The sequence below is a fragment of the Beta vulgaris genome, chromosome 1 (genome assembly GCF_026745355.1).
Source record: "Beta vulgaris subsp. vulgaris cultivar EL10 chromosome 1, EL10.2, whole genome shotgun sequence".
Classification (NCBI taxonomy): domain Eukaryota; kingdom Viridiplantae; phylum Streptophyta; class Magnoliopsida; order Caryophyllales; family Amaranthaceae; genus Beta; species Beta vulgaris.
In genome coordinates this window covers 39,698,519-39,725,261 of record NC_079202.1, presented here as the reverse complement: position 1 = coordinate 39,725,261, position 26,743 = coordinate 39,698,519, and the positions used below count along the sequence as shown (strand labels likewise).

At 33.8% G+C, this 26,743-nt stretch overlaps 1 protein-coding gene and 1 long non-coding RNA gene across 2 annotated transcripts; one reads left to right on the top strand and one right to left on the bottom strand.

Moving 5' to 3' along the window:
• Positions 1-668: 668 nt before the first annotated feature.
• Positions 669-26,743, bottom strand: LOC104895279 (glycolipid transfer protein 3). The gene is made up of 6 exons (XM_010681746.4): positions 26,464-26,743; positions 23,426-23,481; positions 11,751-11,881; positions 6,928-7,063; positions 1,339-1,482; positions 669-1,213 (listed from the first exon to the last, which is right to left on the bottom strand). The coding sequence occupies exons 1-6, from the start codon at positions 26,711-26,713 to the stop codon at positions 1,178-1,180; spliced, it is 753 nt and encodes a 250-aa protein (XP_010680048.2). The 5' UTR covers positions 26,714-26,743; the 3' UTR covers positions 669-1,177.
• Positions 7,708-8,946, top strand: LOC125497094 (uncharacterized). Its single transcript, XR_007273741.1, has 2 exons — positions 7,708-7,948; positions 8,657-8,946. It is a non-coding gene; the product is annotated as an uncharacterized LOC125497094 (long non-coding RNA).

Here is a 26,743-nt window from a genome sequence, read left to right as displayed (position 1 = left end):
ATTTGAAACTCGTAAAATACAAAGAGCCAATGCAAGGCTATTTGTCGGAGGTGTCTGCAATTGTAAACCAAATGAAATCATATGGTGAAGTAATTAGTAGTCAAACCGTTGTTAATAAGTTATTGCGAAGTTTAAACCCTGTTTTTAATCATATTATTGTTGCAATTGAAGAGTCAAAAGATCTATCTACATACAGTTTTGACGAATTGATGTGTTCCCTATTGTCTCTTGAAGTAAGAATTAATAAGTGTGTGGATGAAGACGTAGGAAGAGAAAACCTTTCAAGTTGAGGGATACGTGTCAAATGAATGGCATTATGAGGGTGGTTGTGGTAGTTATGGTCGTGGTAGAGGTGTTCGTGGTCGTGGTAATGGTGGAGGTGATCGCGGTCGTGGTCGTAAAGGTGGAGGGCGTCGTCAATTTGAAGGACAACGTTCACCTATGAGTAGCATCCAATGCTACTACTGCAAGAGGTATGGTCACAAAGAAGATAAGTGTTGGGATAAGCAACATGACGAGAAAGAGCATACCAACTTTGCTCAAAGTGTCGGAGGAGAAAAAAGCAAGCTCTTCTAGTCATGGATGTTTATCAAGTTTGAAGTCGAGGGTAGCAAATTGTTGAAATTCATGAAGTTGTACACTCCTTTGAAGCAAGGGGGTGTGTTGGATGTAGTACTTCAAAGTAGTGGGGATGTACGTGGGTCTCTAACGGATGCAATTCAGTTGCTATTGTGTAGTTTCATTAATAGTTTAGTGGGTTTGATTTGTTAGCCAAGGGGCATATTATTAAAACTTTGTTGTTAGTTAGTCAATGGTGATAGGCATTTGTAGGATGTGGGTTTATGATGCTTTGCTTAGTTTTAGGTGTGTTAGTTATCTACTTTATTATTTATATTCCTCCGGCACTTTATACTTGAGTAAGCTGCAATATATCAGTTTGTTACTTTGTTATTATACTCTTCCGCTGCAATCCCTTCTCATTTCCTTTTTTTTTTTTTGTCTTTCATCATTTTAACCAACACATTCTACAAACACAAACGCTAAGGCAAAAACGTGAACAAACCTCACAATAAACGATCTCTAAAATGTTATAAACAATACAACATTGCATGCGGAAAACAAAATTAGTAAATATGTACAAGAAGCATTTCTACTATTTAACAATCGATGGATTTCATCAGGTAGACTTTAGCCTCTCCAGTCCATATAAGCCCTGAATTATGAAGCATGTACATGATTGTAAAATATATAAGAATTTTATAATGATTATAAAAGAAAGAACTAATGTAACTAAAAAATTTTGCTACGATTTTCTATACAATTAGATTGAACACTTACAAGAGTGGAGTGAAGATCTTGTAGCAAAGGCAGGAGTAAACTAACTAAATCTTGAATTTCATCTCTGAGAGTGTCAAAGTTTTCACCTTTGGCCATCAGCAGGCTGATAAATGTATTTGTGTCTGGCAAAAGTTTCAGAGCTACCTGCATCATGGACAATGCAATAATCATATACTCCATATCATCTCAAACTTTATTAATGCTGTAAATTTATTTTATAATTTCTTTTTGCAAAAACTCACTTCATGGTTGGATATCATTATTATCGGTTTCTATTTTGATCTTTTGATTGTATTTCTTATTGAGCTTGTCTTGGCAACCAACCGTTTGAGTCTCTTAGGGGACTCAAACGGGGGTAATTTGGTCATTTTATGCGTTGGAAGATTTCACGTGCGTGTGGCTGACATTTGCTTAGTACCAATGTTAGGTTATAATGGTACCGTTCTCCGAAAATATTGATACCTTGGTACCAGTCCTGATAACAATTTGACACCAATGTCAGGTTATAATGGTACCATTGTGTTTTATTTTAGGTGTTTGAGTCTTTTTTGGACTCAAACCGTTGGTTACCAAGCCTTTCTCTTTCTTATTCATAGTATAAGAAGTAACATATATTGCTTCTGTATGATTGTAATGAAATGCTTGTTGTTTATCAAAACTCTACTACTCTTGGATCAATAATATTAACTAACCTTTTGTTGACCTTATAAATATTCTTTCGGTCTATATTTGTTAGACGGTAATAAATGATAATAATAGTAATGAATTTAATATAATATTTCAAGAAACTTTCATGTCCATATCCATGATAAAACATTATTACAACTTAATATATACCACTTTTTCTAGAAGAAAATAGATGTTTTGGGATAAAGTAGCATTACTACATATATTGACATGATAATTCTTTTGACGAATCTACACTTATCATTACCGGTCACAATTTATAACCAGTAACCATACGAGCCTGTAGAAAACGAAAAACTTATTATGATTATGTACTTTCTTAACGACTACTCTCTTTGTTTTTCTTAACATTCTCATTGTCTTGTTCGCGTTTGCCAATGCATTTCTTTGACTTTGAGTATCTTTCATTTACATAATAGTAAAAAAAATTATAACGATTGAATATTAATGGAGTAATATTAATAAAATACTCACTGAGACGAATCAAACAAGAATTCATATGCGTATTTTTTTTCTTTTATATTTAGATGAATTGGGTTATTTTTAACTATGAATAGTACCAAGATTTCAAATGAGAAAAAAAAAACAATTTCAGTAAAGGACTATGTTTAAGACTTAACATATCTAAACGACTATGTTTAAGACTTAGAGCATGTTTGGTTCATGATTTTTGAGCTCTAAGAAATGGAATCAATTACTAATTTCCTTTCTTTTTGTTTGGTTCATCCCCTTATCAATCTATTACCATTACTTGGTGGTAATGGACTCCTCCAAATTGTTACCTTTCCCTCTCCCTCAAGTAACAAAATGCATTATTTGGTGGTAATAGTTACCATTCCATTTCCATTCCATGGTTTGAGCCAAACACCTAATAAAGATAACCATTATTGTTACCCTTCCTCTCCTCTATTTGTTTCCATTCCCTTTCTATTTCAAACCTTGAACCAAATGACCTCTTAACATGTTTAAGACTATGTTTAAGACTTAACATATCTTCGCAAAAGAAGTGATAAGCGCACCTAAACGACTATGTTTAAGACTTAACGTATCTTCGCAAAAGAAGAGATTATAGATCTATTATTAGTATCAATTGATGCGTAGTATCATTAGAAACTCCCAATACAAAGCACCATTGTAGGCACTAGGCAATATACTTCCCTTGTTTTTTTTTTTTAATTGCACCATTTTATTTTTGGTACTATTCAATAACCAATTTTACTAAACTATCTTACATTATTATATAAGAAAAACATAGTGAAGTGGGATTTTGTTAGTTTCGACTCAATGCAAGGATTCTAAATATCAAATTTTTATAATTTTGACTCATACGCAATTAGAGATATTGACATTTAAATAAGCGTCTCACTAAACGTGCAAAAAATGGTGGAAGTATATATTAAATATGCTTATTCAGAATCTCTTGACTTGTAGTATGTATACGTAACTACAACCCTCTCCCCCCCCCCCCCCTAAAAATTGGGGTTGGCTCAAGTGATGAGCCTTCCCATATTCCATAACAAAGTATAGAGTTCGATTCCTAACTCAAACATTTGTTTGGAATTTACGGGGGAGGGGGGAAGGAGGTTCCAGAATATATGGCTTGTAAAGGGCTCTTGGGTGGGACCCTGTGCGTGGACCGTACAGAGGATATCTTCTACCTATTTCAAAAAAAAAAAAAAAAACTCCTCCCCCCATCCAAAAAAGTACTGCAAACTACATGCTTTAATTTAGAGCATCCATCACCATGATATAATATTAGTTCATGAGATCAAAAACCAAAAAAAATCATCCCCATCATGAGCAACTTGTAAAAATATATTTGGTCTTATTGCAACCAATCAAGAAGTTGGTCATAGAGTGAACAAAAAAAATTATGCATTATAAAAGCGGGACCCACCAAGTGGTGGGAAATTGTGTAACAAAATGTATTAGCCAAATTAAAATTGCTATATTTCAAAAAATATAAAACAGAAAAAAATTCCAATGGTCATATATTTTTTAGATCTATATAATGATATCCATTTTGTCATATTTGAAACACTTCAAAAATATAATTATTGGAAGTAAAAAGTAGGAGAGAGAAATTGATTAACTTCTTTTTTATGTCATCTGTGAGATGATTTTGTTAATTTGGTCATGAGCCATGACATTTGTTTCAATGATGAGAAAGAAAGTTGTAGAGATAAGGGGAAGGACATTTCTTTTGTTCATGGTGATGGATGCTCTTAGTTGGCTTTTTAATTGGTTTTTCGTTTTCTGAACTTCTATTCATCGGCCTGAAATTACTTAAAATAGCCCTAACTATCACGTAAATGTACTATTATACCTTGGCTGCTTTTACAACTCTATCTCCACCACCACCTAAAATCACTAACCACCAATCGCTACTTCCAACCCACCGACGATCACCACCGACGACAACAATGTCTTCCGACGAGTTAATTTTTTTTTTAAACGAATTCCATGAGCCTAATGTGTGGCCTGCAAGTTGGGCCCATGGACACAACATCGAGGCCAGATGTTGTGTCCATGGGGCTAACGTGCAAGCTTGAAGCCACACGTTAGGCCCATGGAATTCGTAAAAAAAATTGTACGTCGTCGGAACTTTGTTCTCGTCGGTGGTGATCGTAGATAATGATTGTCAATGGTGATGGTGAAGATGAGAGAGAATATGAATTAGAGGAGGACTTAAGTTGAAGTAAAAATAAAAAAATATAATAAAGATATAATGATACTTTTAGAGGGGAGTTGGAGCGATTTTAAGTAATTTGAGGATAACATTTAACAACCCCTTTGGTTTTTTTTGCTATCTCATGTGGTCAAAGAATAATAAAAAAAAAAGTGTTTGATATGCCTTTTTGGTTAGTTCAAAAGCCAATATTTCAGCCAAAGCTTTTTTTAGTAGTTTTTCTATTGACTTTTGGTACCATTTTGCATTAAATAAACAAAACTAACAACTGAGTCTACCAAATACTGTAAACTAACAATAGTGAAAAAACTAGGATAAACGAATAGTAAAATAACCAACTGTCAATTGCTAAATACCTCTTCCAAGAACAAAGAAACCTATCAATATTCAATAGTGAGGGTATAAATGATATGACTCCAGCTAAATATGAACTCTGTTTTATGAATTTTATGTAAGGAAAATATAGTCTTGTTAGGCTCGATTCGACATATATTATCATAATATCAAAATTGAATAATTTTTGCTTATAAAAAGTTTAGAGTTATCAATAGTTAAATATGTGCATTAATGAGCTTATCAAAAGAAAAATGTGTCAAATATTTGCAATAGAGAAAATATATTATTGGCTGGGCATTTAATAGGTCCCCTAATGGACTTTAATAGATCTATGGAGAGACAATTGGCTGGGCATAGGTCCCCTAATGGACTTTATTCAGGGGCCGTTCAAACAAAATGAAGCCAACCTCAAAGTCCATGACATCATCAAGAACAACTCCTGGGATTTGAGTGGCTTGTCCTTCTCACTCCCGGATTTCCTTTCAGAAAGAATTAAGACCACTCCTATATACTTCCACAGTATTGATACAAGCAAATCCACCCTCGTTGTCAAAGATAAATTCTCCCTAACTAGTGCATATCAGGCCCTTGTGAAAAATAGGGCACCCCACATAGAGTGTGATTGGATATGGAAGTGTAGCACTATCCCGAAGTTAAAATTTTTTATCTGGCTACTATGGTGGGATCGCATTCCCCATAAAGCCCTTTTGAGCACGCGTAAGATCATCCCTACTCCTTGGTGTACCTTCTGCCCCAATCGAGAGGAAGACTCTATGCACGCTATCCGTGACTGTAGCTTTGCAGCCTCGGTTTGGGAGGTACTGCACCCACCGACACCTTTCTGGGGTGCCATGAATATTGGCGACTGGCTTCAGGAAAACCTTCGTTGTTCACGTGTGGAGAGGGGGCTGAGTTGGAGCGTGATCTTCCCCTTTGTATGCTTCGAGATATGGAAGACCCGAAACAAATACATTTTCGAAAGTCAACCCCTTAGATCCCCGAATCACATAATGAAGAGTGCCTTTATACACGCCCAGAAATTTGCAAACATCCCTCCAACACCCCAAACAGTGACCTCTAGTCCAATATATAGTTGGGAGAATATTAAGCCTCCCTTTGTCCATGTGAATGTTGATGCCTCGTTTGTAAAAATTGAGATTAAAACACATGTTGCAGGGTTAATTAGAAATGATAAAGGTGTTTGGATAATGGGTTTTCATAGCTGTATCTATGCCTCTAACGCTTTGCATGCAGAACTTCTAGCTATCCGCACTGGTTTGAGAGTTGCAAGTGAGGCTAACATTCCTTACATTGTCTTGCACTCGGATTGCAAGCAAGCGGTCGACAGGATCAATTCTGATCGCTTATTTTTGGATGATCTGAGTGATATTGTACATGATTGCAGGGAACTCAGAAACTACTTCAAGCAGGTGCACATCACGTTTATTAGGAGACAAGATAACCAAGTTGCGGATGTAATAGCTAAGAAGCATTGTATTGGGACAGAAACCTCTAATGTAGTTAGGCTAATTCCCCTTATCCCTAACTATTGTAGCGAACTTTTGTTTTCGGATTGTACTAGCCTATTTGGCCAGACAAACTAAGTAATTAATGTTTTCCCATATTTCACCAAAAAAAAAAAAGAGAAAATATATTATATTTCAAAATTTTAGTAGATGATTGTATTGTTTAGTTTTGCGTAAATTTTTAAGTACCTCAACTATGTTCGTCAATTTTTGATGTCAAGCTTGAGTAACACCTCATTTATACCCCTAATTACAAGTGTATATATATAACGAAGGACATTGTATAACCAAGAAAAGTAACACACAATGACAAAGAGAAGGCAGAATGGAGGGCAAAACCTGTAGACTTACTTTATAAGCGGTTGCAGAAATCCATCCATGCCAAGGTTTTAAGGTAATCTCATAGGAGTTCTCCACTATTTGCTCCATGTTTTCCCTTGGATCAATTGCAATATGCTGGAGCAATGCCGACATGAAGTCCAAGGACCTATTTAAATCAATCATATGAGCGTAAAGAGATTGATGTATTTATCCACTGAATATACTGTCTATTAAAATAGACAATTATAGGAAATTCCATTTGAAAATCAATTGCCTATAAGAGATTAGAGTAGAGTAATTTCTCAAACTAATTAAGTGAAAATAAGTGTCTTATATTTTATTACACAATATGTTCGGGTTTGATACTTTTGTACTCCCTTCGTCTTTGAACAATTGTGCAACATGATTCATATAGTTACAATGTACTCCTTTTACTTTTTTTTTTTTAATTTACACATTTTCTTTTTTAGTCCATTTTTAAAATTTATACACTGTTGTTTTTTCTATTTTAGGTAGGCCTGGCAAAAGTCGACCCAACCCGACAACCCGACCCGAACCCGACCCGAAATTAGCGGGTTTGGGTTGAGATTTTCAACCCGAATAATTAAATGGGTCGACCTGAACCCGACCTGAAAGTTAAATGGGTTAGGTTCAGGTCGAATTTTCTGACCTGAAAATGACCCGCTTGACCTGATTTTTAAATGGGTCAAAATCAGATCGGGTCAACCCGTATAACTTAACCCGAAATCCCGAATAATTGAATTAAAAAGAAATTTTTCCAGCCCAAAGATTTTGGGCCCATAAATTAATATCAGCCAAATAAAAAAAAGAACCTCCTGTTCTCAGCCACTCACTAAACCTAACCCTAAATTTCTCTCTCACTCTCTCACTCTCTCACTCTCTGTCTCTCTCACTGCTCTCAGCCTCTCACTCTCTCACTTTCTCACTCTTTTTCTTCGTTGGTCTTCTGAGCTCCGCCGCTACAACTCGCCGGTCTTCATCACTGCGCAACAACTCGCTGGTCTTCTTCGTCTTCTTCAACAACTCGCCGGTATTTTTTTCTTTTTTTCTTTTCTGTTATTTCGTCTTCTTTTTTTCTTTCTTTTCTTTTCTGCTATTTCTTATGCTATTTTTTTTTCGTTTTTTTTCAGCTATCTCCTTTTGTTTTTTTATGTTATTTTTATTTCATTTTTTTTCTGCCATTTTATTTTATTACGTTTTGTTTTTTTTTCTGCTATTTCATTTCGTTTTTTATGCTATTTTATTTCGTTTTTATTTCTTCTATTTCATTTCGTTTTTTCTGCTATTTCATTTCGTTTTTTTTATGCTATTTTTATTTCATTTTTGTTCAGTTATTTCATTTCGTTTTTTATGCTATTTTTTTTCGTTTTTTTTTCTTCTATTTTATTTCGTTTTTATGCTATTTTATTTCATTTTTTTAATGCTATTTTATTTCATTTTTCTTTCTGCTTTTTCATTTCGTTTTTTATGTTATTTTTCTTATTTTTTCCTGCTATTTCATTTCGTTTTTTTATGCTATTTTATTTCATTTTTTCTGCCACTTTATTTTGTTTTTTGTGCTATGTTAAATGTTCTGTTTTTTTATTTGTTAAATGTTCTGTTTTTTTTATTCTTCTGTTTTCCTATTTATTTGTTAAATGTTCTGTTTTTTTATTGTTCTGTTTTCCTATTCTTCTGCTATGTTTCTGTTTTCTGTTTTTCTACTCTTTATTTAGTAGTTAAATGTTCTGGTTTCCAGCTTAATATGGCTGATGAAGACTTCAAGGAGCAAATTGAGCTCTCATCAGAGGCAGAGGAGGATATTGACTCCGCTCCTACAAATGCAGGCCAGAAATTTGATACTAAGAAGCCTAGAGTGCTACTGACTGGTTTGTAATATTAAGGATCAGAGGCAGAGGAGCAAATTGAACTCTAAAACATTAAGGATTTGGTTTGTAATATTTGGTTTGTTATATTTTTAAGTATGAACTTGGTACTTAGTAGTTAGTATTATATATGTTATTGCCAAGTATGAACTTGGTTGGCTAAGTTTATTGAAATTTCATTGAATTATGCAATTGTTTTGAATGTAAAAAAAAATCAGGTTATATGGGTTGGGTCAACCTGAAAAAATCAGGTCAAACAGGTTCAGGTTGACCCATTTACAACCCGTTTAAAAAAAAATCAGGTCAAACAGATCAGGTCAGGTTGACCCGATAACTTTCAGATCAGGTTAGGGTTAGTGATATTGACCCGAAAATATAAACAGATCAGGTTCAGGTTGGGGGTTTTCAACCCGAATTAACTTGACCCGAACACGAACCCGACCCAACCCGACCTGATTGACAGGCCTAATTTTAGGTAACATATCACATTTATTTTGTCCTTTTTTTTCCATCCTTCCCTTTTTAATATTTTAATCCACTTTTTTGTTTATCTCTCTCACTTTTTAGTTACTATCTCCACTTTTTCAATTTCTCTCTCTTATATTTTTGTACTTTCTCCTTGATTCTCCTCAAAATGAAGTGAGTAAATTTCAAAGAAACGGAGGGAATACTATTTTCACCATCAATGGATTACTTACATTTTCCTAGTAAAAGTTATATAGTGCAAGTAAAACTAAACCATAAATTTTATTAGTTAATCACGTCCTTTTTTTAGTTGCCTTTTTCATTAATTATGCACGTTTGTCAATGGAATACTTTAAACCATAATATCTATAATCATTAATAATCAAGAATTGTAAAAGTTGATATTTTAAAAGTATATATTACGATGTATATAACAAGATTCCACATGCTATTTTTTTTATAAGTAGTATAAATTACAAAAAAAATTATCAATATATATATATATATATATATATATATATATATATATATATATATATATAGTCAAAATTAAAACACGTTGACAAAAAACCGAGGAAGTGTATCGTAGTCTTAGGAATTTTACTACTTCCTCCGTTTTTTTACTTGCAACACTTTTTTTTCATCAACTTCAATGCAAAATTTGGATAGGAGCGAGGCAGAGAAAAAAAAAAAGAGAAAGGATCTCATGTGATTGGAGAGAGATAGAGAAAAAAGAAAAGCAAAAGTAGAAAGTGGCTCTGTTTGGGGAAGGATTTTAGCCAAATTTTAGGCACCTAAAGTGATAAGGTGCTGAAATATTTCAGGTATGCTTAGGAGTGTTTGGGAAGTTGCTTAAATGAAATTTCAGGTGTTTTAAATGACTGAAATGATAAGGTAATTTTTTTTTTTGTCAAAAATGATAAGGTAATTTTTTTAACGTTTAACAATCAGTCGCCTGAAATTTCTGTATACTCTCCTATTTTTCTCTCACTTCACGTTCTCTCTCTTTGGAAAAACAAAACTCCTCACTACAGCAATCGAGGACTCCAAGGTTTTTAAATTTGAAATAAATAATTTATCAATGAAGAAGACCTCCTCTAAATTTATCCAACACTGAACTTAATATGTCAGTCTATTATCAGGATTATAACCAAGAAGATGATGATGGAAATCAAAGTCTTTTCAATTAAGGAGATTGTGATGATGATGATTTCGTGTATTAATAGCGAATGGCTACACTATTCTTTTTGATTGGATTTTTTATGGACTTTATTAAATAGAATTTTCGGTCCACCATTTATAACTTTAGCCATGTTTTGTTTTGTTAAGGTCCTTCTTTCTTGAGGTAAGGTAGAAGCAACCATAAAAAGTCTATATATTGGTAGTCTATTGATTATAATATTAATACATTAAAAAAAGAATTTAGTGTTGGACCATAATTTATTTTTCCTTTTCTTCTTTTCTTTTAAGCTTTGGGATGAAATTTTTTGGTTGGTTGTTTTAATACACATGGGGTGGCATATGTATGTATTTTGGTGTATTTAGAGCGTTAGTAGGAAAAAATAGGGGGCAATTAGCAACTCAAAATAAATTTAGAGAAATTCGTTTAATAATTGCTTATGGAGAAGTAGCCAAATATTTTTGTTCAAGTGAGCTACAATTTCAAATATTTATATAGTTATTTTATTATTTAAGTACATTGAAATAAATTAGTTTTGGAATATATATATTAAAAAAATACAAAATTTAAAGAATTAACCAACTTATGCAACTAGCTTTGGCAAACAATTAAATTAATCAGATACCTTATCAGTTTCAGTACCTTATCAGTTTCAGCTATATCGTATCATTTCAGTTACTTTATCAGTTTCAGCTACATTTCAGGTAGTATTGCCAAACAGAGCCAATATTGTAAATAATTAATTATTTTCCTTTTAAAAAAGTGTTGCAAGTAAAAAAATATATACTTCCTCCGTTTTTTTTTAGATGTTACACTTTCTGTTTTACGAAATTTTGAATTAGATGTTACACTTTTGTTTTGAAAATTAACTTCTCTCTATCTCTCTCCTATCACATGTTCACATGGGACCATTTTGTTTTCTTTCTATCTATCTCTCTCCTCTCCAAAAATTATCTAGGAGTTCGTGATTTGAAAAGTGTAACATCTAAAAAACAGAGGAAATATATAAGTTTGTGGCAAACTTGACACCCTGACAATTATTATCCCTAAGCATACAAGTCCTAAAGTCCAGGAAATTAGGAGCATTTCACTGATATGAGTATAATATGTATAGGTGTCAGAAGATAAAATTTCACATGTTGCCAACAATTATTATCGCTAAGCATACAAGTACATGAACTAGCTTATGGATTGAAGAAGTAGCCTTTGTGATGTTAAGTCCTACAATCATGCGCTGAATGGATATATTATGCTTTCTTATACTGTAGCAGGATATATAGTGATGTAAGAGAGAGACTGAGAAAAAGTATTAAAGAAAATACCTAGTGAGCCAAAGCAAAGCTTTGCTACAACTGTTACTCCTTTTGGCATTTCCTTCAACTGCTTCTTTGTTTAATATCTCAACCAAATTTGAATATGTCACTGGATCAGAATCACTGAGCATCTCCAATCTCTATGCTCATGGATCATGAATATAATGAAATAAGATATCCTCATATTAAAAACAAAAAAAAATAAGGGATATAATCTCATATGACTAAATATATAGGCTTTTTTTTTCAAATAATTTCGATATTTTCACTCTTATCTTGAATAATCTTAAATTTGTAATTTGTCATTAAACTTAACAGAATATCTAACGATGTAAACTTTTTCGAAACAAAAATAATAAGTACATTCCCCAAAAAAAAAAAAACTAAAACACGTAATCTCTCATTCTCTCTTGTTCTTCATCTTTTTCCCTCTCTTGTTCTTCATCTCCAAACTACCATCACCACCAATACCACAGTAGTCTACATCTTCTCTCCTAATTTTGTAAATGAATATTATGTAATAGACATGTGAGTTACGCATGTTATAGTCTGCTTAGGTGTCTAAATGGCACATGCTATTTGTTAAAGTCATGTGCGTATTTTTCTAGGGATTGCTACCCTAATTATTGCCTTGTATATAAAGGCTGCTATGCTCAGTTTGTACAAGGCAACAAACACAATCAATACAAAAGGGGGAGCCGCCATTCGAGCTACCTACCATATCCATTCTTTCAGTTTCTACACTGCAGTAGGCTTAGCTGATTTTATCTCTTTTCACTCTATTATTGTCTACATGGTATTAGAGCTACGAGAGGTAAGTGGAATATGCTAAAGTTCATTGCTTTAATATTGTGTAGAAAATACTTAAATCTGGTTTCCTAGCATTCAGCTAAGTTACCTATGTTAGGAGTGATCTCTTTACTTGCTAAAGATTAAAGCTTTCGTTAGTTTAGCTTGTCTTCTTGCATCATGCCTGATAAAGAGCCTTTAAAAACGACCATAGATTCTAATAGCCCTCTGTATCTGCACCCTTCTGATGGTCCAAACACCTTGAAGGTGGATTGTCAGTTGACAGGGGCGACAGATTATAGGCCATGGAAGAGATCCATGGAGATATCTCTTGCTACTAAGAGAAAACTAGGTTTTGTTACTGGGGTATTAACAAAGTCTAGCTCAGACCCTGTGCTGAAAGAAGCATGGGAAGCTTGTAACAGTATGGTTACAGCTTGGCTTCTTAACAACATGACAGAGTCTATAAGGAGGTCTATGATGTACATAAAATCTTCCAAGGAAATATGGCTGAGTCTCAAACATAGATTCATTGTAAGCAATGGGAGTAAAAAGTATAGACTACACAAACTCACTTATGAAGTGAAACAAAATGAGAGACCTGTGTCTGAGTATTATACAGATCTAAGAGTGCTTTGGGAAGAAATAGAGTCTATGAATGACTATCGTGCAATTACAAGTGTAACTTCTGAAGTTACAGCATACATAGATGCTATTGATCAGCAAAAGGAAGAACATAAACTGTTTCAGTTTCTTAACGGTCTAGATCTCGTGTATCGATCTTTGAAGAGTCACCAACTGCTTATGAGCACTCTACCCACTGTGGAAGGTGTTGTCTCTATGGTTCAACAAGAAGAATCTCAAAATGAGACTACAGGAAATGAAATTGAAGAAAGCTAGTATATCTCTCTAGAGTAAGAATGAAAACAAAACTTATTATACTGTGTGCAAGAAGAACAACCACACCGCTGATAAGTGTTGGTTTAATATAGGTTTTCCTATCAATCACAACAAGAACAAGCAAGGAAACAGGCAATCTGATGGTACTCAGGAGAGTAGAAGTAATTATGGTAAAGGAAAGAATCAAAGTCATAATGCAGGTGGCCAACACTACAAGAAGAAAAGTGGTTATAGTGCCCAGATGAGTGGTGATGATGCTGACCTTGCTACTGCCATTGCCCAACAACTAAAAGAAATGATGAAGTTGGGTCCCAGCTCAAGTAAGTACAAGAATGATGACACTGATGATGAAATAGATGATCACTTTGCAGGTTTGATCTATTGTCATTTTGTAAAAAATATGAGTGATGTCTGGATCATAGATCCAGGGGCATCAGATCATATGGTTGCAAAACTAGAAAAGCTGCATAATATGAGACAACTGCTACATAAACCAAAGATAAATCTCCCAAATGGAGGAGTTGCCTATGTGACACACATAGGAAAAGTCTTGCTTGAGAATGGAATTGAACTTAAAGAAGTTTTATTTGTGCCTGAATTTAAACAAAATCTTCTATCTGTGAAAAATATTGTGTGAACAAGAAAAGTGCTTTGTGGTATATCATAAAGATTTTGTGTGTTGCAGGACTGCGCAACACAGAGAATTAAGGACATAGGAACTGCCACTGGGGGGCTCTATTATCTACAAAATCAACCCTTCACCAGCCAAGATTCAAGAACCAGTTTGAAATCAACCTACATTCAACCAACCTATGCTTCTAAGATACCTAAGGCAAATAATAGCCATTGTAGTAATGTGAATGTAACTCACAGTTGTGAGAAACCTGTTTTTGATCCAAAATGTACTTTGTTTAACAAAGTGTGTAATGTTTTTAATGCCTGCAATGCAAAAACTTTTGATTACTCCTTATGGCATGTTAGACTTGGTCATGCTCCTTCAAGTAAACGGAAGCATATACCATGTCTGAAAGAACATCTAAAGGAATCACAAAATGAGATTTGTCTTTCTTGTCCTATGGCTAAATTCACAAAACTTCCATTTTCCTTGAGTAATACCTCAGTGGAAGACCCTTTTGATCTAATTCATATTGATATATGGGGACCTTATAGGGTTCCTTATAAAGAGAAGTACATGTTCTTCTTAACCATAGTAGATGATTTTACAAGAGCTACTTGGGTTCAGTTGCTAAAGAACAAGTCTAACTCTTTAGCCACTATTAAAAACTTCTCTGTGTATGCTAAAACTCAGTTTGACAGGAGTATAAAGATTATTAGATCTGATAATGCCTTGGAGTTCAAGGGTCAAGGTTGTATATCTTGGTTTACAGATCAACATATAGTTCACCAAACCAGCTGTGTTGACAGACCACAACAAAATGATGTGGTGGAAAGATATCATAAGCACCTACTTGAAATAAGTAGAGCCATGAGGTTTGGAGCAGGTTTGTCCCTAGCTTACTGGGGTGATTATGTGATCAAAGCAGCTCACATCATAAACATAATACTTTCATCTGTTTTGAAACACAAAACATCATATGAGAAAATGTTGGACAAGAGCCAAATTATTCTCACCTGAAGAGCTTTGGTTGCTTTGCTATGTCTTATAATCCTGACAGGAAGAGAGGCAAATTTGACAGAAAAGCTGTTCCATGTCTATCTCTTGGGTACCTTGCCACTCAAAAAGGGTACAAGCTTGAAAATCTCCTCACTAGGAAGCAATTTGTGTCAAGAGATGTGCAGTTCTATGAACACATCTTTCCTATGCTAAGCTCACAGCCTACAAAGTTCATGAACCTTATGCCTAGCAACCTTCCTAACCACCCACCAGTTGATGTAGAATCTGGTGTGACAAGCACATAGTACTCTTATCCTATCACTTATGATGAATCTAATGAACCCATCTCTCCTTTACCTCAACCAACACCTATACCTACACAGCCTCAAATAACCACCCCAGAACAACAACCTCTTTCACTTAAAGCTCTAAGAAAGTCTACAAGAGTCTCTAAGCCGCCTGTTTGGCTTGATGACTTTGTTACTAACCCACAAAACAAACCTACCAATGAACAAGCCATAGAAGCATCACCAGTTGTAACAACTAGTGTTGGAGAACACTTTGCAAATATGGTCAGTACAATAGTTGACACAAAAGAGCCAAAAACCTATCATGAAGCAATTACACAACCTGGTTGGGTAGTAGCAATGGAACAAGAACTTGAAGCTTTGGAGAGGAATGAAACATGGGAGATTACTACTCTTCCACCTGGCAGGAAGGATATAGGACGTAGATGGGTGTATAAAGCTAAGTACAATGCTTATGGAACAGTAGAGAGAAAGAAAGCAAGGCTGGTTATACAAGGCTGTAACCAAAAGAAAGGTGTAGAATACACTGAAACTTATGCTCCTGTAGCCAAAATGAGCACAATTAGAGCTCTTCTAGCTGTGGCAGCCATGAACAAGTGGGATACTTTTCAAATGGATGTGCAAAATGCCTTCCTTCATGGAGATCTACAAGAAGAGATTTTCATGCATTTCTCACTTGGTTACAACCTATCTAATGAGTATAACAAACAGAGGGAGCAAGCAACACAAGTGTGCAGACTTAAGAAAGCATTGTATGGCTTGAAACAAGCACCTAGACAGTGGTTTGCTAAATTGTCTAGTGTGCTGCTATCCTTTGGCTATGTTCAATCTCATGCAGATCACTCCTCATTTGTGCAAGAGCAGAATCAAAACTTCACAGCTATTTTGATATATGTTGATGACTTGATCATTACTGGCAACAGTAAGAATGATATTGACAAGCTTAAGAAGTTCCTTAGCATCTCCTTTCATATGAAGGACCTGGGAAACTTAAGCGATTTTCTAGGCATGGAGTTCACAACCACTTCTCAAGGTATTTTCATCTCACAAAGAAAATATTCTCTTGATCTTCTAAGAGAATATGGTGTTGACAAGCAAAAGGTTCTAAAATTGCCATTAGACACTCATCTTAAGTTGGAGCCTAAGAAGGGCACTACTCTACCTAATCTTGAGGGATACAGAAGATTAGTAGGTCAACTAAGCTACTTAACTCTTTCAAGGCCTGACATCACCTTCTCTGTTCAGTTGCTTAGCCAATTTATGCAAGCTCCCACTTCTGTCCATATGTAAGCAGCTCGCAGGGTTCTCAGATACATCAAACAAGCTCCTGCTCAAGGTATCTTACTAGCTAGAAACACAACACCCAGGCTCACTGCCTACTGTGACTCAGATTGGGCATCCTGTCCCTATTCCAGGAGATCCCTTACTGGTTATTGTATTCTCCTAGGTACTTCACCTATATCTTGGAAAAGTAAGAAGCAAAGGGTGGTTGCAAGATCTTCAGTAGAAGCTGAATATAGAGCCATGGCTATTACAACCGGTGAAGTGACTTGGATTATTTCCTTACTTAAGGATCTAAGGCTCAAGAAACTACATGCTGCAGCATTGAAATGTGACAATCAGGCAGCACTTTCTATAGCAGCTAACCCTGTTTATCATGAAAGAACAAAGCACATCGAAACAGATGGCCATTTCATTAAAGAGAAGATAAATCAAGGCATCATACAACCTTCTTATGTGCCCTCTTCAGAACAAATAGCAGATGTTCTCACCAAAGCTTTACTTGTCACTCAACACAGGCGCCTCTTAGGCAAGATGGGAGTGCAAGCTTCTTCACACTCTCATCTTGAGAGGGAGTGTAAATGAATATAATGTAATAGACATGTGTGCTGCACATGTTATAGTAAGCTTAGGTGTCTAAATGGCACATGCTATTTGTTAAAGTCATGTTCGTATCTTTCTAGGGATCGCTATCCTAATTATTGCCTTGTATATAAAGGCTGCTATGCTCAGTTTGTACAAGGCAACAAACACAATCAATACAAAAGGGGGAGCCACCATTTGAGTACCTACCATATCTATTCTTTCAGTTTCTACACTGCAGCAGGCTTAGCTGATTTCATCTCTTTTCACTCTATTATTGTCTACAAACTTCTTTCTCAAGCTGGAAAGTGGGCAAGGGATTGGATTTACCCTTCTCTTCTTGCTAATAACTTGCTAATTGCATCTAGTTGTCTTTGAGAACCACACTGCATAATGTGGATTATTATCAAGGAAGTAATGTTATGCTCAAAATGTGGATTCTCATTCTCAAAACATGGATTTTAGTCAGAACATCACAAATTTATTATAAATTCAGTGTTATGGATAAAACTAGATCTGTTGTTCCTTTTATCTTCATCTCTTCAGTTTTGGAAGTTCACACTATAATTGGCTACCCAAAAATTCTTGCTGTAAAATACTCCTTTAAAATTCGAGTGCCCAAAATTGCAGACCTCAAGTGTCCTATCTTAAAAGTTTGCTGAAATATAAACTCAAGAACTGTAGAAAAATTCGAACCCTAAACACCCCCAAATTCTAACACAAATGGCCCCAAATTCAAACCCAAAATCAACAGAAGATTCAAAACCATATTCACTATTTTTCTTTTTCGAAATTCTGTTGAAAAACTGGGTAAATTTGACCAAAAATCTAGGCATATTCGACCCAAAATCTGGGTAACATCGAGCAAAATTTAAACCCCAATTTGTAGATTTTTTTAAGGAAAGACAAGAATTTTGAGTGTGCGAGAGACTGAAAAACTGCAGAAAATGGGTAAGAATTCGACGGAAAAGCCATTAGGGGCTAGGCTGGTGGTTTCGGGGCTGGGGTTCTGGCAAGTCAGATTGTGGTGGTGATGGTGGTGCGAAGATGATAAAACAAGAGAGAGTTTTTTTTTTCTTTGTTAAAACATTAATTATGTTTGTTTTAGGAAAAATTAAACATCATTAGACATTTTTTTGATAATTGACACCCTTAGAGATTCCATTAAGTTTAATGACAAATTACAATTTAGGATTATTCGCGATAGGGGTAAAAATGTTAGGGGTTATTCGAGAAAAAGGTCTATATGTCAGGGTCTGATATAATATTCCAAAATTGTCAAAAATAAATTATTTTGTCAAACAATAATTATATATGCATGTAATATATTAAGAAAAAGTTTGTAGTTAAGTAGTGAAGTATTTTATAAGTAGAGTTTTTTGTGAAAAACAACCTTTTAAAAGTATCATTTAAACAAATTGTCAGATCAGTGCCCTCAACCATTTTTCGGCATTGACTTTATTTTTCCGGCAAAGACTTTTTTTTTTTTTTACCCCATTTCCCTCTCTTTTTCCCTCCAATTTCTTCCTCCCAACCTCACCCCAACCTCCAGCCTCACCCCCATCCTCCATCCCCTTTCCCTCTCTCCTCCTAGCCCCACCCTAACCTGCAGCCTCACCCCTCATTCTCTCCTCCACCCTCGTTGAACGCTACCATTGAACGCTAATAGTGCTGGCCGTTTAGACAGTTTATATGTATGAAAGACGGGTGGATGAGGAAGTCTTCTGACATATGCGAAGCCAAGTTGAAGATTGAGTTGAAGGATAACAAGTGGGTTGTGACTAAATTTGTGAAGGAGCACAACCACACCTTAGAGAGTTCTAATAAAGTACACAGTATTCAGCCACGCAGGCAGTTTGCTGGCGTTGTGAGCGTTCAGCGAGGAAAGAAAATGAGGGGTGAGGCTGGAGTTTGGGTGGGGCTGGGAGGAGAGAGGAAGATATATATTGTGTGAGAGAATGAGGGGTGAGGTTAGGAAAGGCAGCAACAAGGATGGCTTTGCCCTCGACTTCCAGCCGGGTGCTGATACGGTGGCTTCTTGTGCGAAGTAGAAGGCGAGAGGGTGAGGGTGGAGGATGGAGAATTGGAGGTGAGGCTGGAGGTTGGGGTGGGGTTGGGAGGAAAAAATTGGAGGGAAAATGAGAGGAAAGGGGGTAAAAAAAAAGTCTTCGTCGGAAAATCAAGTCAATGTCGGAAAATAATTGAGGGGTCTGATTTGACAAGAAAATAAAGTTTAAAGGTTGTTTCTCATAAAAAAATATATATATAAGGTTGTTTCTCACAAAATGACACTTTTAAAAAGTTGTTTCTGACAAAAACTCTTATAAGTAAGTACAGTTTGTAAACTATAAATTAAGTGTTCGAATTATTTTCAGGTAAAAGTGTCTATAGCTTGTCTACTTGGCCATATTATCAAACATATGTCGTACTCAATGTATATTATATCTTGTCCCCATGTTTATATCAGTTTAATGCTAGATTAATGAACTTATAGAAAAAAGTTGTCATTATTGTTCAATTCATAATAACAAGTTATAATAAGGGTTTATAAATTCAAATAATAGCTACCTCCCGACCAACCTAAAACTAAAGTAACATAGTATTGCATATTTAGACAATTTTCTAAAGAAAATATTTTTTTTGTTTATAATCAGGGTATGGTCAGATGGACAAAAGATTGTTATGATATATTGAGTTTTAGAAAAAAGAATAATTTCCACGACTAAGAGCGTGTACACGTAGGGTAATTCTTCTTCAAAATAAAATGTTTTAATAAGTTCCGATGAATGCTAATAATTTCAAGTATAATATTAATAAGTTTCAAGAAGTTTAGATAAGTTAGTTGGTTCTCATAATTTCCAATGAATTTAAATAAGTGTAGGTATACTTAAATTGGAGTATTGTATTAAGAAAGCCATGGGAAAAAAAATATATAAAGAATGTCTATATTTAATAGATTCTAGATTGACAAGATATTGGTAAAAAATCATTACCATCAATACGGGGATAATATTTAATCCCTAATAATATATTATCTTAAAATGAGAATGATAATTGATACTCGTACTTCTTACTTTTATTTCGCTCATTGTGCAACCTATTTCATATTATCTCTTCCAGTATCACTTGAAATCAACTTTCATTTTCTTCATTTTCATATCCTCATTACCCTGGTAATACATGTAACCTTCAATTTAACGTAACCATGCGTTTAGCTTTTTATCTAATCTGATGAGAACAATGCAAATCATATTGAGAATCTCTTAAATCATTGGACAGTTGCTGCTTAATGTTGCTATTTTGTCATTACCAAGAGTTGATAATCTATTATATTGTATTTAGGTGACAATAAACTTTTCCACATGCAGACATGTTGGTAGTGGTGAAGTATCCTATCATCCATACACACATGAAGATCATTGGCAGACGTTCTCCATCTCCGGGAGCATGTCTCAGTATTAATTAACTCCAACACTAGAATCTACATCACCAATTAAAATACACTTGGTAAATTTTCTAACTTAGATTTTAGCTACTCACTATATTTCTAATCATTATACAAGTCACATCACACTAATTATTACTACAGTACGTGTTAAGGGGTGATTTGCCTTGCAAGCGTGAGTGTGGTCCAATGTCGTTAGAGCGCGCAAGTACAACCAAGATTTATCCTCAGGGTGTTCCTCTCTCCTTCATTCCTTCCCTCTAAAACTATGTTTAGTTCACCTGAATTTTTTTAATCTGAACTTATCTGATCTGATCTGATTTGATCTAGATTTATTTTTTCTGATCTGATCTAATTTGATCTGAACTAATCTGATCTGATTACAAGATCTTATCTTTCAGATTTTTCTCAATATATAAGAAAAAACATAGTCATGTGGAGTCTTGTTTGATTCGTCTCAATGAGTACTATTAATATTCAATTATCATAATTTTTTACTAATATGTAATGAAAGATATTTAATAGTAATAATGATTCTTAAATATAAGCATGATCTGAACTAATCTGATTTGATCTGAACTTTTTTTTTCTGATCTTGATCTGATTAGATCTGAAATAAGCAAAAATAAGGTGAATTGAACATAGCCTTATATATCACTTTCTCTTTCTCTCTCCTTCTTACCTTTTTTTTAAGGATTTTCTCATCTTTTTCCTCATTTATGAGAATCCTCACTACTCTTTCGTTGTAAATATACCTCACGACAAATGAAGATAAATTAGATTTTTCTCCACATGAGCACACAACTAATAGGTATTTTTGCACAAAGGCTGAGTAAAACCAATTCCCAAAAATAGAGGATCCTCTTCCTTCTCTCCTCCATCCTCATTTCATGAGGATCCTTACCACCTTTCCCCATCCACGGAAAACTCCTCATAGAGGAGAGAGTGTCGTGAGAACGCTAAATCCTATGGCAGGGCATGTTCTAAAGCATCATCCCCGATTTCAAGAAATTATTAGATGTAGTATAACAGATAGGTGTCACTTTTTTCTCATCTTGTTAAAAATCATTTTAATTTAACCCTAAAAAAGGACTAACTTCGATAACAGAGTTTACTACGGAAAACTCAAATGATATTGAGTTCTAGTATCATTACACAATGAAGAAAATAGAGGTATTTGCAAAATCCAATTTGACAACGTTTTTTCTATTATATATAAGACAAATATCATCATGTAGAATGTTATTGGATTTGTCTGAATATCTATTCTCATTATATCAACCTTTTATTAATTTTAGTGATTGATAATTACAAATATTAATGATCAGAATTATGTATCAGCAAGTGTAAAAGAAAAAATAGAACTGCAACTACTAATAAAAAATAGAGGGAGTATAATACATCTTGAATAAATATATATAATTGACGAGTACTAGAAGTTTAGTTACTTTCATATGCATCATCTGGCAAGATTATACAAGTTCAGTATAATTTTCTTCGTTGCTGAGAATGATAATGTGAAAATGTATTTGTACAATATATATTTCATATAAAAGGATATTACCTAGCTCACTTGGTAATTTTTTTTTTGAGAAGAATTCCCTTATAAGAAAGAGAAGAAATTGAGAAACCTTTCTTATAAGAGATGAAAATCAAACCCCTACTACAAGAGTGGAAGAAGAGCTACAAAACCACTACATGTAACCTTAGCTTGATCCTCTCGTTCACTTGGTAATACCAACTTTCTAGTAAAATGATGTAATTATAATAAAATTATATAATTTTGTGAGTCTTATGCTAGTGCTATATATAATCATATGTGTTTGGATCCTCTAGAGTTGTAAAATAACTCTACAAGGTAGAGTTTGAACAATATCAACCATTGAATAAAAAAATCAATGGCTCATATATTCTCTTTTCAAAATCCCCCTATTTTTTCTCATCAAAATTCACCCCCTAATTTTCCTCTTCCACTAATATGAGCCCTTAATTTTAAAATGTATGATTCAAATACAACTTTATCTTGTAGAGTTTCAAGAAAATTCTAGAAAATCCGGACTTATAGTAATGCATGTTTTTTCAACTGCAAATACTCTTCCTAACAAGAACTTCGCCATCATAATATACTTGAAAACTTACACACAAATCCATTTACTACTTTCATGTATTATCTACTGCCTACTAATTAGTACTCCATCCGTTTCCTAAAGATCTTCCCTCTTTCCGTTTAAGGGTGTTTCCAAAAGATCTTCCCTCTTTTGCTTTATTCCTTATTTGGCAAAACAAATTTTCCTATTTACCCTCTCATGTCACTATCATATGGTCCACTATTACATTATTAATTCAATTTTACTCCCTTTCTCTCTCCTACTTTAACCCCTTTTTATTTATTTATTTATCTTAACCCCTTTCTCTCCCCTACTTTACTCACACCATGTCCCACACAACTTGATTTTCCTTGGTATCTGTAGGAACAGTAAGTAGGAAGATCTTTAGGAAACGGAGGGAGTATTTGATATATCGATACCTATTTGAGAAAAGAGCATTCTGAAACAAAACACACATAGGATTTCATCAATGAAAAGTTTTCATATATACAAACTAAATAAAAATTTATTCTAAAATTATTAATAATATATAAGATTATTCCACTAATCTTATTTATGATGTGATATTCCCTCTTCAGTTTTAATGCAGTACAACTGATCACATATAATAACATTTCCGCAAACAAACATTATATTAAAGCTAAAGCAATAAGTACCTGAATATTCTTGTAAATATCTTGTCTCAGCACTACCATTGTCGGTCCAATCTTATCTGCCAATAATTGGCACAAAACGATGATATTTCCCATTTATTTGAGGTTGTTTATATCATTATCACATAAATATAAAATCATAGAGTAGAATAATGATCAAAATTAACAAAGTTTGACTAAAGTATACGGAATTATTCCCTTCATTTCATTCTTTGTTTTATTTTCATGAGAATGATGAGCTTTCTTTATTATTATATCTTTCTAATTAAAGGAGGTGAAAATAATCTTTATTATATAAGGGAATAGAAAGAAAGATGGTGTCCTCTTATGAAGATAATAGATTAATTATCTATCTAATGGATTATCTTTGATGAAAAATTAAGAATTTTTCTCATTTCAAGTCACCATTCTAAACAAGTGAAAAATGATATATGCATCAAATATTTCTATCAAAAAATTAAATGAACAAAACATGCTGACTTTTTTTTTTACTAGAGAGGATGCTATATATAACGAACTGAAAAGTTTGAAACACTCATTACATTTTATATTCTTTAATTCGGTCAAACCAACTCATTGATTACTCTCACAACCTTTGTTATTTTCTTAAATCAGCGAATTAATTAATTAATATATCTAAATTCATTTAACTATTAATCTTTTACATTTCAAGTAAATCATAACTATAATACAAATGGAGTATATAATAAAATAACAAGTTTTGAGATCAACGCACATATCGTATGCATATAATATTAGCTAGTATGATAATATTCGAACATATATGAGCTATATTTTCTCGATACTCTATATGTTTTGCTTGTAATAAGCAAGTGAGTTCGCTCAAAAAATAAGACATATATATAGAGACGATAAATATGTGAGAGGAGAGAATGTAGGTTACTATAGGCGACATTCTACTACCAAACTACTATGTATGGCTTGATTGCATGTATCATCACAACTTCATTCAAGGGAAGTAGTACAAGTACTGAGAAAGAGATCATTGTACTCCCATTTTTTTGTTATTAGAAGTATATGGTCCCTCTCTCTTTAATTAGTTTCTTTACTTTGACTTTTAAGTTATTTGGGTACCTTGCATTGACCATATTTTATTAAGTATATAAAAATAAATATTTCTTTTGTTTTAAAATAAATGAAACACTTATCATTTTAGGCTGTTTCATAATAAATGAAACATTACTATATTTAGTACTTACTTCTCTCTATCTCTCTATTCAACACATGAGTTCTTCTTTTTTCTTTCTCTTATCTCTCTCTTCGCCTAAATTCTCGTGCCAAAGCCCTAAGTTTCATTTAAATAGAACGAATGAAGTATTATTATATACATTTTTCTTGAATTTTGTTTAATTTATATTTTAAAATTATTAACTTTTTATAGTTTTTACTAATAGATGTATAAAGAACATTAATAATGAACATTATGCGTTGAAAAACTTCGAAATATGTATATTACATTCCTTAAATGTATTGAGAAATATTGAGAACTATGTACACATAGGCACAAAATGAAACAACATACTCTATCATCCTATTACATGAGGAAAGGAAGATGCATTATATCATATAGGAGACGTGTTAGACGTCTCATAGTAAGATGTCAAAACGGCATCGCACACAAAAAGATAAAATGTTTTGGTACCAAAGTTAAGTGAAAGTGGTACCAAAATAAAGTCACAGTACCAAAATGTAGCCTCGGTGCCAAATCAAAAGTTGGTACCATAATAGAGTTGGTACCATAATAAAGTCACTTTAACTTAACTTTGATACTAAAAAATTTTGTCTCTTTGTATGAGATGCCATTTTGGCATCTCACTATGAGACGCCAACACTTTCTCATCCTATGAACGTACTAATTATTGAAGAGAGTGTCTTGGATGTAACATGTTACTCCCTCCCTTTCCTAAAGATCTTCCCTCTTTCTGTTTAAGGGTCTTTCCAAAAGATCTTCCCTCTTTTGCTTTATTCCTTATTTGGCAAAACAAATTTCCCTATTAACCCTCTCATGTCACTATCATATGGTCCACCATTACATTATTAATTCAATTTTACTCCCTTTCTCTCTCCTACTTTAACCCCTTTTTATTTGTTTATTTATCTTAACCCCTTTCTTTCTCATACTTTACTCACACCATGCCCCACACAACTTGATTTTCCTTGGTATCTGTAGGAACAGTAAGTGGTAAGATCTTTAGGAAACAGAGGGAGTAGACCATAATTTATTTTGTAACACGGTCTCATATGTACATAATGACACATAGTCCAGCAAAAATGGCATGGACAACGTTAATAATGACCTGTATTTGATGTCATTTTGTCATTTATTTCATGTCATCAGTTGAATATTTTTACAAACAAAGTGCAATCATTTCAGCCAAGAATTTATGATTATTGAAAGAGAATTCGATCCACATACAAGCTTAAAGGAGGTTATCTAATATAATAAATTGACTATAGTAGTAGTTACTCTAGTTTATATTGTAGTACTTTCTCTCCTCGTTCTCCAATGTGGGACAATTCACATTTACACAATATATTTGGAATTTAACAATATTAGAAAAGTGAGGTATGTAGCATAACACATTACCCATAAAATCAAATTTTACTATAACCCTCATATTTTGTCGTAATAAAATACCTATTTATTCGTTATTGTCAACACCAATTATGAACATCTTATTGGTCAATCAACCTCCACGTTTTAAGCATATTGTACTAAAGTGGAAATTTCAGATCTATCCAAATAAAGCAAAAATCAGAAGAGTATCTGAATATGTATACCGAATGGCTAATCATTGTTGGTTTATTATACCTTATAAATAATAACAATAATAATATAGTATATACTTGTAACAACGATAACAACCATATGTATGAGCATGATTCATGAAACTATCATTTGAATTAATGCAAAGGGCCAAAAAACCCAAAAAAAAAAAGAAACGAAAAAATATGAGAGAGAAACAACTATTTCTGTGAATTAATGCTAAAAAAAATGAGAAAGAGAGATATATGTTTACCAAGAACTTGAACAGTTAATGTGCAGAGAGACAGAAAAGGAGTGGTGGGTATGTAGGAAACAGCACGTTTTTGTTGATCAGAAGCAGCAGCAGCAGCAGAAGCAGAAGATGGAAGGTTAGAATTGTCATTTTCATTGTTACTAAGTTTGGTAAGAAGATTAAGCTCTTGAATAGCAGATTTAATCTCAGTTTGTTTCGCCATAATCTCTCTCTTTCTTTTCATTTGTAATCTAATAATCTCTCTCGTCATCTTACCAAAAGTCTTCTCTTGTTGTCTTCT

Excerpts from the sequence above, each read along its gene's own strand:
- LOC104895279 (XM_010681746.4), bottom strand. The coding sequence starts at position 26,713 with ATGACGAGAGAGATTATTAGATTACAAATGAAAAGAAAGAGAGAGATT. Across the intron at positions 1,483-6,927 it reads TTTCTGCAACCGCTTATAAA|GTAGCTCTGAAACTTTTGCC; the intron begins GTAAGTCTACAG and ends TCCATGATGCAG. Across the intron at positions 1,214-1,338 it reads AAGATCTTCACTCCACTCTT|GGCTTATATGGACTGGAGAG; the intron begins GTAAGTGTTCAA and ends TTCATAATTCAG.